The 12,520-nt window shown below is 38.8% G+C and overlaps 1 protein-coding gene across 4 annotated transcripts in view; it reads right to left on the bottom strand.

Moving 5' to 3' along the window:
- Positions 1–12,520, bottom strand: part of KIZ (kizuna centrosomal protein) — a 121,706-nt gene that overhangs the window by 25,796 nt on the left and 83,390 nt on the right. For all 4 annotated transcript variants that reach the window (XM_011963200.1, XM_011963207.1, XM_011963187.1 and 1 more), the window contains 2 exons: positions 6,480–6,645; positions 5,526–5,591 (listed from right to left, as the gene is read on the bottom strand). In XM_011963200.1, coding sequence (XP_011818590.1) covers positions 5,526–5,591; positions 6,480–6,645 — 232 coding nt within the window. The remainder of the gene's footprint in view (positions 1–5,525; positions 5,592–6,479; positions 6,646–12,520) is intronic.

Genomic DNA, 12,520 nt, shown 5'->3' with positions numbered 1-12,520 from the left:
GTGACGGAGTGAGACTCTGTCTCAAAAGAAATAAACAAATAAATAATAAAAAAATAAAATAAAATAATAAATAAAAGAGGCAGGGCAGTGAAACGGAAGGAGTTCAAGGGCCCAAATCCCAAAGTCTAAGTTCAATTCAAGATCTAACACACTAGCAACATGGCCTTGAGCAGGACACCTTTCAAGTTTCTCTTTGACCACTTGTAGGATGAGTACTAATGTTTACCCTATAAGACTGTTGTGAAGGTGAGAGATGAGGGAGGCTTAGTGAGGGCAGGGATCCCATCTTTTGTGGTTCCTGGTATCCCAGGATTCAGCCCATGTAAAAGTATTAATTAATTAATATAATTAAGGATTTTATATATAATTATATGATATATAATATATAATACATATTGTATTAATACATCTAATTATATAGTACTTATATACAGAAAACCATATATTTATAGATATAAAAATTCATCTTTGATTTCCACCTGGATTCTTTAGTGAACAACTAGACTAATAAAAGGGGTGAATATATTCACAACAACAGATCATACAGGCTATGGAATACTGACTCTGTGTTTGTGGGTGGAGGATCGGTGCGTGCCCAGGAGGGTTTATATGTAAATCTAAACACAGAAAACTCGCATGCTCCATAATAATGATTAACAAAGCAAATGCCTTCAAAGTGATAGCAGACTCTTTAAGGAGGAGCCTCAGCCAAGATGACCTCCATTTTGGGGTGATAAGCAAATGAGAAAGGGAAATGAAGAGATGAGAATGCTGGCACACTGGATTCCATTAGCACAGAGGAAGAAGCACAGTCCCTTGGCATTAGAAGGAACGTCAGGGGTCACAGAGGCAATAACTCCTTCCACAATGCCTCTTTTAGAGAGCCACAGGGCCAGGCAAGGTGGCTCATGCCTACAATCCCAGAACTTTGGGAGGCCAAAGCGGGCAGACTGCTTGAGCTCGGGAGTTTGAGACCAGCTGGGCAACATGGTGAAACCCCATCTCTACAACAAATACAAAAATTAGCCAGGCATGGTGACGCATGCCTGTAGTCCCAGCTACTTGGGAGGCTGAGGAAGGAAGATCACTTGAGCTCAGGAGACAAAGGCTGCAACAAGCTATGAGCACAACAATGTACTCCAGCCTGGGCCACAGAGCAAGACCCTGACCCTGTCTCAAAAAAAAAAAAAAAAGTCATGGTTCCTGCCATGGTTCAAGCACTCACACCTGGAAGATACTGAACTTGGTTTTGCTGAAATGAAGAGCTAGAAAGTTGTTTTGTTACTGAGCTACACTCTATAATTAAGCTCAATAAATATTCTGCCTGGTATATGGCAGCTTCTCAAATATTTAAAGAACTACTGTGCCCTTCTCAGGCTAAACATCTCCAGGACCCCCTCATTCTGATAAAGATATGACTTCACAGCTTCCCACCCCCAACCTCCTGTGACTTCCCAGATTCCACCTCAGCCATGTCTTCTCTTATACTTCTCTTATACTTCTTCTGAAATGGCTGAAGAGCAAATAAAGACACACAGAAGGATCCCACACTGAAGAATAGCACTCCTGGGCGCCTAAAGTTACTACTGTAACCTTCTCATCAATTCAAGGAACAGCTGTAACAAACAGCTGTCAGTCATAACATCTGGGTGTAGTTACACTAAAGCAGCCCAAAGTTTCCTTATAAAGCAGTCTCACGTACAAGAGAGCTTCCCACAAAATGAAACCACAGAAAAATGTTGAAGATAATTTTGTGTATTGAGGAAACTGGTGCCCCCATTGGACTCACTGCTTGCAAAAGTGTTCCACATATATGTGTGTATGTTTCACAAAGCATGTTCCACAGAACATTAATTCTGTTGGCTGTTAACAGGAAAAATTCCATTTTCAAATAAATGATAAGTTATCCGAAACTCCAGGATCACACTTTTAAACAATTCCTTTGCTGAAAGTCTTCTCCAAGTCTTCACTATGCTTCTATGCATTATGCATACTGCAGAGAGAGAGAAGGATCAAGCAGGGCTTGGCAACAAAATATGTTTTAATTGATGTATTTTCTGGGTGGAGCACTGCAAATAACACATTTTGGAAAATGCTGCATTAGCTCATCAATACTTGTGGGGCAGCACACACATCAGGGGAGGTCTGCCGCCTGGTGATCAGGTGCCCTGCAATGTCTTCCACTGTGAGCAAGTAAGGGTCACTAAGGGCACACAGGCCCCCCCAGGCACAGACGTCTGGGCCTTGACCAATGAGATCTTCAGGAACACTTCAGCAGCTGTTTTGGATATTTCTCTATGGATTTTCTCATGGGACTAAGTGGAAGTTGGAAAAGTATCATCAAACTCTTCTTGAGATTCCTTTTTGATAAGGTAACCATCCTTCTGGATTTGAATCTCAATTGTGTTCTCAAGTGGCAATTTCTTGCAGAAACTATAAAGTAGCAGTACTACCGGGAAGTACTGTCTTGCAGGCGTTGCAGCAGCAGTGTACTTGTGTGTGTCTTGGTCCCAAGTGGCTACCACAACTCAAGGAAGGTATGCAGGTCCACAAGAACAGACTGAAAGTGTCCACTCTTCCGGGGGCTCATCTCACAATGGCACTTTCTGTGATGCTGCATCCCCATTCTCTCTACTTCTGTTCTTCTTTGAGTTTGCTTTGTGAGGCTCCTCATAGCTGGTTTGGAAATGCTGGGGCTTGTGGGGGCCAGCACAGAAGACCAAGAACACTAATAATGTTCACGTGAATGTTATTATATATATCACAGATAAAACTGAGTGTCCAGTATCTGCTTGGAACTTTCATAAATGATTTCATTTAAACTTTAAGACAATCCTATTGGGCAGTATGTCTGCTTTCCCAATACAGAGACTCAGAGAGGGTAGAGAAACAGAGGAAGGAGTAAAAGAGCTGACAATGAAGGCTGGTTCCAAAGCCCCAGTCCAATTGCTACATTTCCTCAACCTTCAGGGGACAGCCTCTGGAATATTTCTTTTCTTTGGAATATTCTAGAAGGAATGCAGCCCATAGAAACACAACCAGCATGTACTCACACCAACAGGACACTCCAACAAAACTATTAAAAAGAGGCAGGCAGACTCTATCTTAAATTAAACTACGTACTTGCTTTACTCTACCAAATGTAAAATCTCCAAATAGTTATGCCAAAGTCACAAACATTTAATAAAGGGATGATGGTCAAGAACTTAAGAGATCAAAGTAGCTGCAATGATGGACAAAGCAACAGTATTAGTAGTGCCAAGGTGCGTGAAGCCCTCAAACATGAATTTCATGGGAGGTCCCTGGGTGGGGAGAGTACACTGGCAAGGACAGAACAGTAACACCTTAACAAAGTACATGGCTTTGCAAAGTTTTTAAAAAATTTCCAAAGCTTTTTTTTTAATGTCTAATATTTTGGCACAAAATAGGCACAAAGCATTTTTTTTAACTGCCAACTATTGATGGATCAATGGCAGGTTGTTGGAATTACAATTTCTTTTGAAATCTTTTTCTTTTTTTTTGAGACAGAGTCTCGCTCTGTCCCCCAGGCTACAGTGCAGTGGCGCAATCTCGGCTCACTGCAAGCTCCGCCTCCTGGGTTCCTGCCACTCTCCTGCCTCAGCCTCCCAAGTAGCTGGGACTACAGGTGCCCGCCACCATGCCCAGCTAATTTTTTGTATTTTTAGTAGATATGGAGTTTCACCATGTTAGCCAGAATGGTCTCGATCTCCTGACCTTGTGTTCCGCCCGCCTCGGCTTCCCAAAGTGCTGGGATTACAGGCGTGAGCCACTGCACCCGTCCTTTCTTTTAAAATGTTAATGGCAAATAACCCAGGTTGCTTCTAGCCATATTGCACTTCTTTCTGCATAAGGGAGGATTTGAAACCCTGGTACTTAATTATCTATTTTCTTATAAAGAAAGTATATAAGAAAATACATTTCCATTAACTTTGGGGAGAGTCAACTACTCCCAGCAAGGGATGATTGTAAAGAATACTGAAAAGAGAAGAAAGAATGAACAAGGTAATTTCTTGGTTTCTCAATAATCCTTTATAATTTTTTTTTTTTTTTTTTTTTGAGACGGAGTCTCACTCTGTCGCCCAAGCTGGAGTGCAGTGGCCAGATCTCAGCTCACTGCAAGCTCCGCCTCCCAGGTTTACGCCATTCTCCTGCCTCAGCCTCCCGAGTAGCTGGGACTACAGGCGCCCGCCACCTCGCCTGGCTAGTTTTTTGTATTTTTTAGTAGAGACGGGGTTTCACCGTGTTAGCCAGGATGGTCTCGATCTCCTGACCTTGTGATCTGCCTGCCTCGGCCTCCCAAAGTGCTGGGATTACAGGCTTGAGCCACCGCGCCCGGCCTTCCTTTATAATTTTAACTGAAATAAATTCAGAGGCCATTAGATACTTCTGTATCCAAAAGTAAATGCAAGGGAAAAGTATCCAAATGACTTCTTGGTTATCTGTAGTTTGGGATCATCTACATTTCTATTAATAAAAATAACAGGGAGCCATACCAGAGTTTTCAGAAAATGCAGACTAAACACACAATAAACATATCATTGGGGAAAATGTTTAAAATAAAAAAACTCTGCATTTTAGAGTAAAATATTATCTGAATGCATAATATATACAATAATTGCTCTACCATAAACTCCTTTTTCAAAACCAGAGTTCATCACAAAAACATGAGTTTAAAAAATTAATCATGCCAGGAATTGCACTGCCATAAAAGCAGGCCATTCTTTTCTGCTTATAAACAACAACAAAACTACCACATATGCACATGCATGCCTCAGTACCTTGGTGCAATGGTGTATTTACTTGTATAAATATTTAAAGTCAGACCTTTGAATTTATAATGAAGTAGTACACCACTTTACAAAATAAGGTACTAGTAAATTCAGATGTATGACAAATAGAACTCTGTACAGAATACTAATTGCTGCTGTTGCTATTCTAAAAAGAAAAAAAAAATGATATCGTTCAGATTCCACCTAAACAAGCCTAATACATGTGCCGAAATCTTAATAGGTCTTGATGAAGCCTGATTGGTGCAATTTTTAAATTATCAGACAGGCTTTGTAACTGAGGCAAATACAAGCTTCCTATCTGGCATTTTTTTTTTTTATTATCTGCTTATTTTAATATATATATTCAATTACCACAGGAAAGAAAGAGTAAAATCAGAAACATCTATAGTTTGCTATGTAACGACTGGGTGTTCCCCATGGAGATGGACCTTTTCACACAGATGCAGGTGCTCAAAGGGTACATGATGGAGGATGTTACAGGTGTAAATATGTAACATGGTGATGAAGAATTCAATAGACACGGTGATTTTCCACCTTAGTTTATGTTAACAAAAGTATATACGTTCTGCTCTTAGGATTAATCTCCTGCTCCAGCATGCAGTAGCTGAATACATGTGCTCTTAGCGGGGTTCACAAACCACTGACCCAAAATGTTCTGATTATATAATAATGCTAAATCTTGTGTCTGAAACTCTTAGGCAACCATAGCTTTACCTGTGATTGGGATATCTGCAGTCATGTTTTCTTTCTTGCTCTTGTCTCCACAGCCATTTGAAACTTCTAAAAATTGAATGCATAATAATAAAAATGTATTTCAAAGTTAAGGAATAGATCCTTTGGGTGTTTAATTGCCATTCCTTTTATGTTCAATGTTTTCTTTTTTTTTTTTTTTTTGGTTAATGTATTTCTTGTCTGAAATAATACTGTTCCTAAAAGGAAACCTATTCTAAAATTAAGGTATCTCATAAATAAAAATCTAAAAATTAAATTAAATTAAGGTGCCACTATGTTGCTTTCATGCAAAATAATTGGGCCTGAAATCTATCAAATTTGGGTGGGACATAAAATAAGTGAATCTAGCATCCTGTACATGTACATCAACTGGAGCAATTCCTGAGGAATTCATAACTGTCTTGGAAAACGATTAAAGCAGTTAAATGGCATGTCTTAGCGGTAGTGCTAAAATAATCACAGTTTCTGGGTGCTCAAAATTGGTTATTAAATTTGGGGGGCATAAATTCATTGATTCTTAATCAACTGTTTAGACACCGGTAAGGTTCTATTATAATTAAAAGGAATGTTTACAATTACGAGTAAATTCTATTAAGTGATATCAACAACTTCACAGTACTTTATGGAATCATTTTCATCTTTGTGGGATCAAAATTATCTACTGCCAAGCAATTAGTTTTGTTAAGATTTCATAACTTCTGAATACTTATTTTATTAGAAATAAATTCACTAGAACTACGTTAGATTTCCCATTCCTGTTAGACTAAAGGAGAACATATGTATTTATTGGAAGGTGGTATAAAACAAATAATACATTATGCATATTAAAATCAGAGGTATTCACTAGTCAGTGATATTCTATAGGTATACCTTGAGAAAGATGATGATGACCCTGAATGCCTTTTTGCTATGGACAAACACTTTAACAACAGTTACCTTGTTCCCTTGTAGGAACGCTGTTGAGCCATACAGCAGGTTTGGCTTCCTTTATTCCACTATTGTCATTCCGAATAGACGGCAAGCTGCAAGATGATTCACTACTGTGAATAGCTGACCTATGGCCACACTCTTCTGTAAGGGCTTTTCTCAATAATGCTGTTGCCTACAGTGTTTCAAAAAAAGCACAAAGAAATAAAAACAAACTGTAGCCACATTCCTCTTGGTCTCAAAGACATAGCCTTCAAATATAATTTTAAGTTAAGCTTTACTTAGGATTTGTTTCCTATATTTAAATGAAATTAAAATGTCAAGATAAAATAACACCTGGTTATTTTCTACTATAATCTAATTCTTTACAAGTTACCCTCAAAATAATACACTTTTTGAGGGCTGAATATTATGTAATGCAGAAATGTTCTTCTGCTTGTTAAGTATGTATATGAAACCTGACCACCTCTGTTAATCCGGGCAGGTTTATCCTCCCTTCGATATATACAAAAGGCAGAGAGCTTCAGACCTCCTTTCTGAAGGAAAAAATTATTCTTTCATTACATGAATCCTATTTTCTAGGCATGTCAGACAGAATTACTTTGAACTGAGAAAAAGATCTGGAAAGATGTGACCCTGCCATATCCTCGTCCTCCTAAAAATGACCCATGAACTTCCCCTAAATAGGAAGATTGCAGAAAAATTTGTGGCTGAAGAGGATGCACTGAGCAGAAAGATAACTGCCCTTATTCTAAATCCCAGTCTTCAATCAAGTACTAAGATGGTCTGCACTTTGCCTGTAAGTTGTCTGGGGATCTGGGGAAACTCACCCACCACACTATCTTTTTTCAAAGGCATTGTCTTACTTATAATACCTCATGTGTCCTGAGCAAGGAGGAGGACACAGGTTTTTATCAGAGCCAACCTTAGAGGTGGAGAAAAAGGGGCAATTCACAGGGCCTGGGTTAGTAGCCATGTCTCTTGATTTTCAGGTCAGTACTTTCCCCTAAGAAATACAAATATGCTGGTAACAAGAGTTAAACTTTTAGTAGGTAACCACTGGTCACATTATCCCGCTGCCAGACTGTATGTTTCTCTCATTTCTTATTGATAGGTGGCAATTTCCTTATGTAGCTGGAGAGGAAACCTCGGTGGTGATGGTGACCCACAGGTAGCTGACAATGACAGTAAATACTGGGTAGTGTCCAACCCAATTGTGGGAAATGCCCATGGGAGTTTAAAATTAATATGAAGAGCAGAAGTGGACAAATGTTCATAGGTCATCATTAGCCAAGAGTGAAGTGGTAACAACGTAACTATCCAGTGAACAAGGTGGAAAAAATAACCTTCCTTGTGATTAACATGAAAGAAGGTGAAGACACTCTGACAGGGAAAATCACTAAAGCAGAGCATGGAAGGTCTGGCCTTGCATGTTTGGCATTTCAGACACTTTAAAGCAACTACCTTTAGTCCTGACATCCCTGCAGGGTTCTTGCCTTCTGCCCTCCCTAGTACTGGCTGACCTCCTGGACCCATGGTCTACCCTAGGAGCTGAAGTAGCTGATTAGGGGGATTTAAGGAGTTCGAGTCCCCCTGGCCAAAGAACTTGGTGTCAAGTTAGCCTTGCAGCCAGGACCTTTCTGTGATGCAGTTCTAGTGACCAGGGGCTTTTCCTTTATTTCTAGAAACTAGTCCCTGGATTTCACTCCACTGTGATAACTCTGTTGGGATGACTTGCTCAGTATTCCCATTTCTGCAGAGTAGGGGGAAGGCATAGGGTCCTGCCCTTGAAGGCCAGGCCAAGGTTGGTTCCCATCACTGTCCCCATCCCAACTGCCTAAACAGACCACTGCACCACTGCACCTGTTTCTGGAATCTACTACAAACACCTTTCTAATGAGTCCTTGTATGCTTGACAAGAATACCGCCATTGCCAACAGTTCTGCGCTGAGCCCTCTTTTCCATGGTGAGGTAAATAATGTGGTGGGCACACTGCACTGCTAGTTTAATTTACTTTGTACACAGACGCTCCTTGAGTTTATGAAGGAGTTACATCCAATAAACCCACAAGTCGAAAAAATTGTAAGTCAGAAATGTATTTAACACACTTAACCTACTGAACATCACAGTTTAGCTTCGCCTGCCCTAAACTGCTCAGAACACTTACATTATCCTACAGATAGCTAAAGTCATTTAACACAAAGCCTATTTTATAATAAAATGTTGATTTTCACATGTAATTGGTTGGATACGGTACTAAAAAAGAAAGATAGAAGTGCTGTATGGGTACTTGCAGTATGGTTTCCACTGAATGCCTATCACTTTCACACCACCATAAAATAAAAAAAATGTAAGTTGAACCATTGGAAGTCAGGGACTATCTGTATTTTATCCCATTTATCTTCACTACTCAATACTTATCTCCAGGATTTCTGTTACTTTTTTGATAGAAATGTTTATAAAAGAACCTATCTTTTAAGATAATTCCACAGATAATTTCTCAAAGATGATAAGCAGGGATGAAGACAAAAGTTAGTCTCAGACAAGGAGAGACAAGGATAGATCATAGATTTCTAGTCAAAAACAACTTTGTTTTGAGACAGTCTTGCTTTCTTGCCCAGGCTGGAGTGCAGTGATGGGATCTCGGCTCACTGCAACCTCCACCTCCCAGGTTCAAGTGATTCTTGTGTCTCAGCCTCCCAAGTAGCTGGGATTACAGGTGTGTGTCACCACACCAGGCTAATTTTTGTATTTTTAGTAGAGGCGGGGTTTCACCATGTTGGCCAGGCTGGTCTCGAACTCCTGCCCTCAGGTGATCTGTACTCCTTGGCCTCCCAAAGTGCTGGGATTACAGGCGTGAGCCACTGAGCCTGGCAAACACAACTTCTGCAGTCAGGAAAACATCTGTAATACATTTTCAAGATGTACTGCTTGCAGATGTTCCAGAAAAGTGTATTTCAAAGGAAACCTCCAATTTGAAGGAGTTTGCAGTCTGAGACTGACGACACTAACACATAGAGAAGCTCAGAGAACAGTTAACAGGTTGCTTTATTACATCTCATGCTGGGACTAAATGGGTTCTGCAAATTGGAGCTAATTCTCTGAAAAAATGTCACTAGACAACAATTTTACCACAGGCTTTCTGATAGTGCTTATGAATGAACTATGCATGGGTTTCAACTTACCTGTTACTAATAAAGGCTCTCTTTTTGGAGCCCAGAAGAGAAAACTAGAGATTGTTTCATTGTTCTCAGCAGTCTGAAGCCTAAGTCAGTATCAACAAACTATCCCCTCACTTTTCAGCCTTACCAGGAGCCAGGAGAAAGAGCTTGGAAATTAAATGCCAGGGCACACACTATTTGTGGAATGACTGATGTTGATACTTCCATATTTCAGACATTATGGCAGATAAACCGTTCTATGAATTATACCTACAGTACTATTCCTTTATTAGCCCAGTTCTACTAGAATTTTCCTCCATGTTCAGTTTAAATATTAATCTTGCTATGTCTAGAACCCTAAGAATCATCTAGGCTGACTCTTAAATTGTATCAAAAAACTTACGGTTGTGATATTCAAATGTATAAACAGACAGATGTAAGATATTAATAGAAAAGACACTGTGTCCAAAACACCATTAAGAAAATTAAAAGACAAAAATTAAACTGCTAAAAAGGTAGTAACAAAATTTCCAAATTTATATTTAAAAAATTTTTGCAAGTCAATAAGAAAAAATATTACTAACCTAATAGAAAAATGAGCAAAGAACATGAGCTGGCAGATTATGATAAAAGAAATACAAATGGCTAATAAATAGGTAGAGAAAAAGTTCGACCTCAATTGTAATAAAAAGGTCAAATGAACAAAAAAAAATTGGATGTCATTTTCATCTCTCAAACTGGTGCCCCTAAAAAAAAAGTTGATAGTATCTAGTTTCATAAAGAACTCAGAGAAATGTTATTTTCATCCATTACTGGTAACTCTGATGACCCTTCCAGAGTGAGATCTGGCCATGCATAGCAAAAGCCTGAAAGATATACCCACCTTTTGACCTAGTAATTCTACATCTAGGAATTCATTCTAAGAAAATATTATAGATATTTGTAAAATCTGAATTGCACAGATATTCTCTGAAACTTTTTTACTAGAGGAAAAATTAGAAACAAATGTTGAACAACAGGTAAATGATTGAAGTGACAGTGGACAGGGGACCTCTGTAAAGCCATTTGAAATGATATAAATAGAACATGTAATGGTATGAAAGAGTTCACTTTGCAGCAAATGGGGGTAAAAAAAACACAAGGTTATGTATACAAATAAAGCAACCTATGTTTTTCAATTTATTAATTATTATTATTATTATTATTTTTAAAAACAGAGTCTCGCTCTGTCACCCAGGCTGGAGTGCAGTGGTGCGATCTCAGCTCACTGAAACCTCTGCCTCCCAGGTTCAAGCAATGCTTGTGCCTAAGCCTCCCAAGTAGCTGGCATTACAGGTGTGTGCTATTACACCTGGCTAATTTTTCTATTTTTAGTAAAGACGGGCTTTTACCATGTTGGTCAGGCTGGTCTTGAACTCCTGACCTCAGGTGATCCACCAATCTCAGCCTCCCATATCAATATATTAATAATTAAAAAACATACACCATAATGTTAACAGAGTTATATATAAATAGTAGAATAGTAGGATAAAGGCCAGTTTTCTTTTTGTTTATCTTACTATTTCAAGATTTTTTTTTAAATGCTTGTTTTTGAAAGAAAACATATGCTAGCTCTAAAGAAATTCAATTTCTGCTATCGGTGGTACCAATACAAAGAGAAAATGAATGTAAATGCATCTGATAAAATTAAATTCCCTTCTATATGCAAACCAGTGCTACTAACACAGACACAGAAAAGCAAAAGAATTAAAAATCATGGATATGGACAGCAGATGATATTCTCCCCTAGTATGCAGATTTAACTGACTCTTCCTCAAGGTTCAAGAATATTCCTCTTGGACAATGGAAGTAACTTCTTGGTGTTTAAAGAGAAATGCAAGCATCAACACTTAAGTTCTACATTAAAGGGAATGAAGGGATTTTACCTGTATAGCAATATTTTTTTAAATGGGAAGATATTCATATGCCCCAGCAAATGAGTATTCAGGAGATAAAAACAAGAAAACAGTCCAGCATTTGGGGAAAGCATCTTCCTGGCGAATAAAACTGGTTTGTGTATATGGTGGGGGCAGGACCCAATCTACTCTATGAGTGTCACCAGCAGATTGCTCTGCTGTGACAAAGTTCTCCAGAGCGGAAACAGGTATCACTTGGGAGAAAAGTAATATTAAGGCACCTTGTATTTTAATGAAGCACCCAACTCATCTTTTTCTCCACAAAAAGTAATTACAAATTTTTCTGATTTAAAAGCAGGCAGTTCAATTATGTAATTGCCTAATAGGTTGTGTGGGCACTGCGGACCTTATCTGGTCTCCAGGGAACATAATCTGCGTTTCTGCGGCTTTGATGATGTATTTACTCAAGAGAAGGGATTGACTCGGGCTGACAGCACAGGGAACCACAGGTAAACATCATTTACATGCGGCTTTTTAATTAGCCATTTACCCAAGAGATCAAAGTAAATATTTCTGAGCTTCATTAGACTCTTAACCAAGTAGTTTCTAGTACAGCTTTTTTAAATTTTGAAAATCACTTACTTTTAAGATTTTATCTAAAGAGAGAGATTTAATTTACTAAATGTGTAGATGGTTTCAATACACAGAAACAACTCAAAGACACTTTATTTTACTAATCGGAAAAGGATGACATGTAAACCAAAACAGTTTTAGGACTCACAAAAGCATTTTGTCCTTCAGTTCACAAGGTGTGCCCCACCTGCATCATTTTGGTAATACTGTTCTTTGGGACTGTGCATCTCTTCAATCACAACTTAACTGGATGGGAAATTACCTGTTTACTTCCATGTTTTTTTTTTTTTTTTTTTGAGACAGAGTCTTGCTCTGTCACCCAGGCTGGAGTGCAGAGGTGCAATCTCTGCTCACTGCAAGC

This window comes from Colobus angolensis, unplaced genomic scaffold (genome assembly GCF_000951035.1).
Source record: "Colobus angolensis palliatus isolate OR3802 unplaced genomic scaffold, Cang.pa_1.0 Scaffold117, whole genome shotgun sequence".
In the NCBI taxonomy this organism is placed as follows: domain Eukaryota; kingdom Metazoa; phylum Chordata; class Mammalia; order Primates; family Cercopithecidae; genus Colobus; species Colobus angolensis.
Note: the sequence above shows the minus strand (reverse complement) of the source record. Positions and strands in the feature narration are given on the sequence as shown.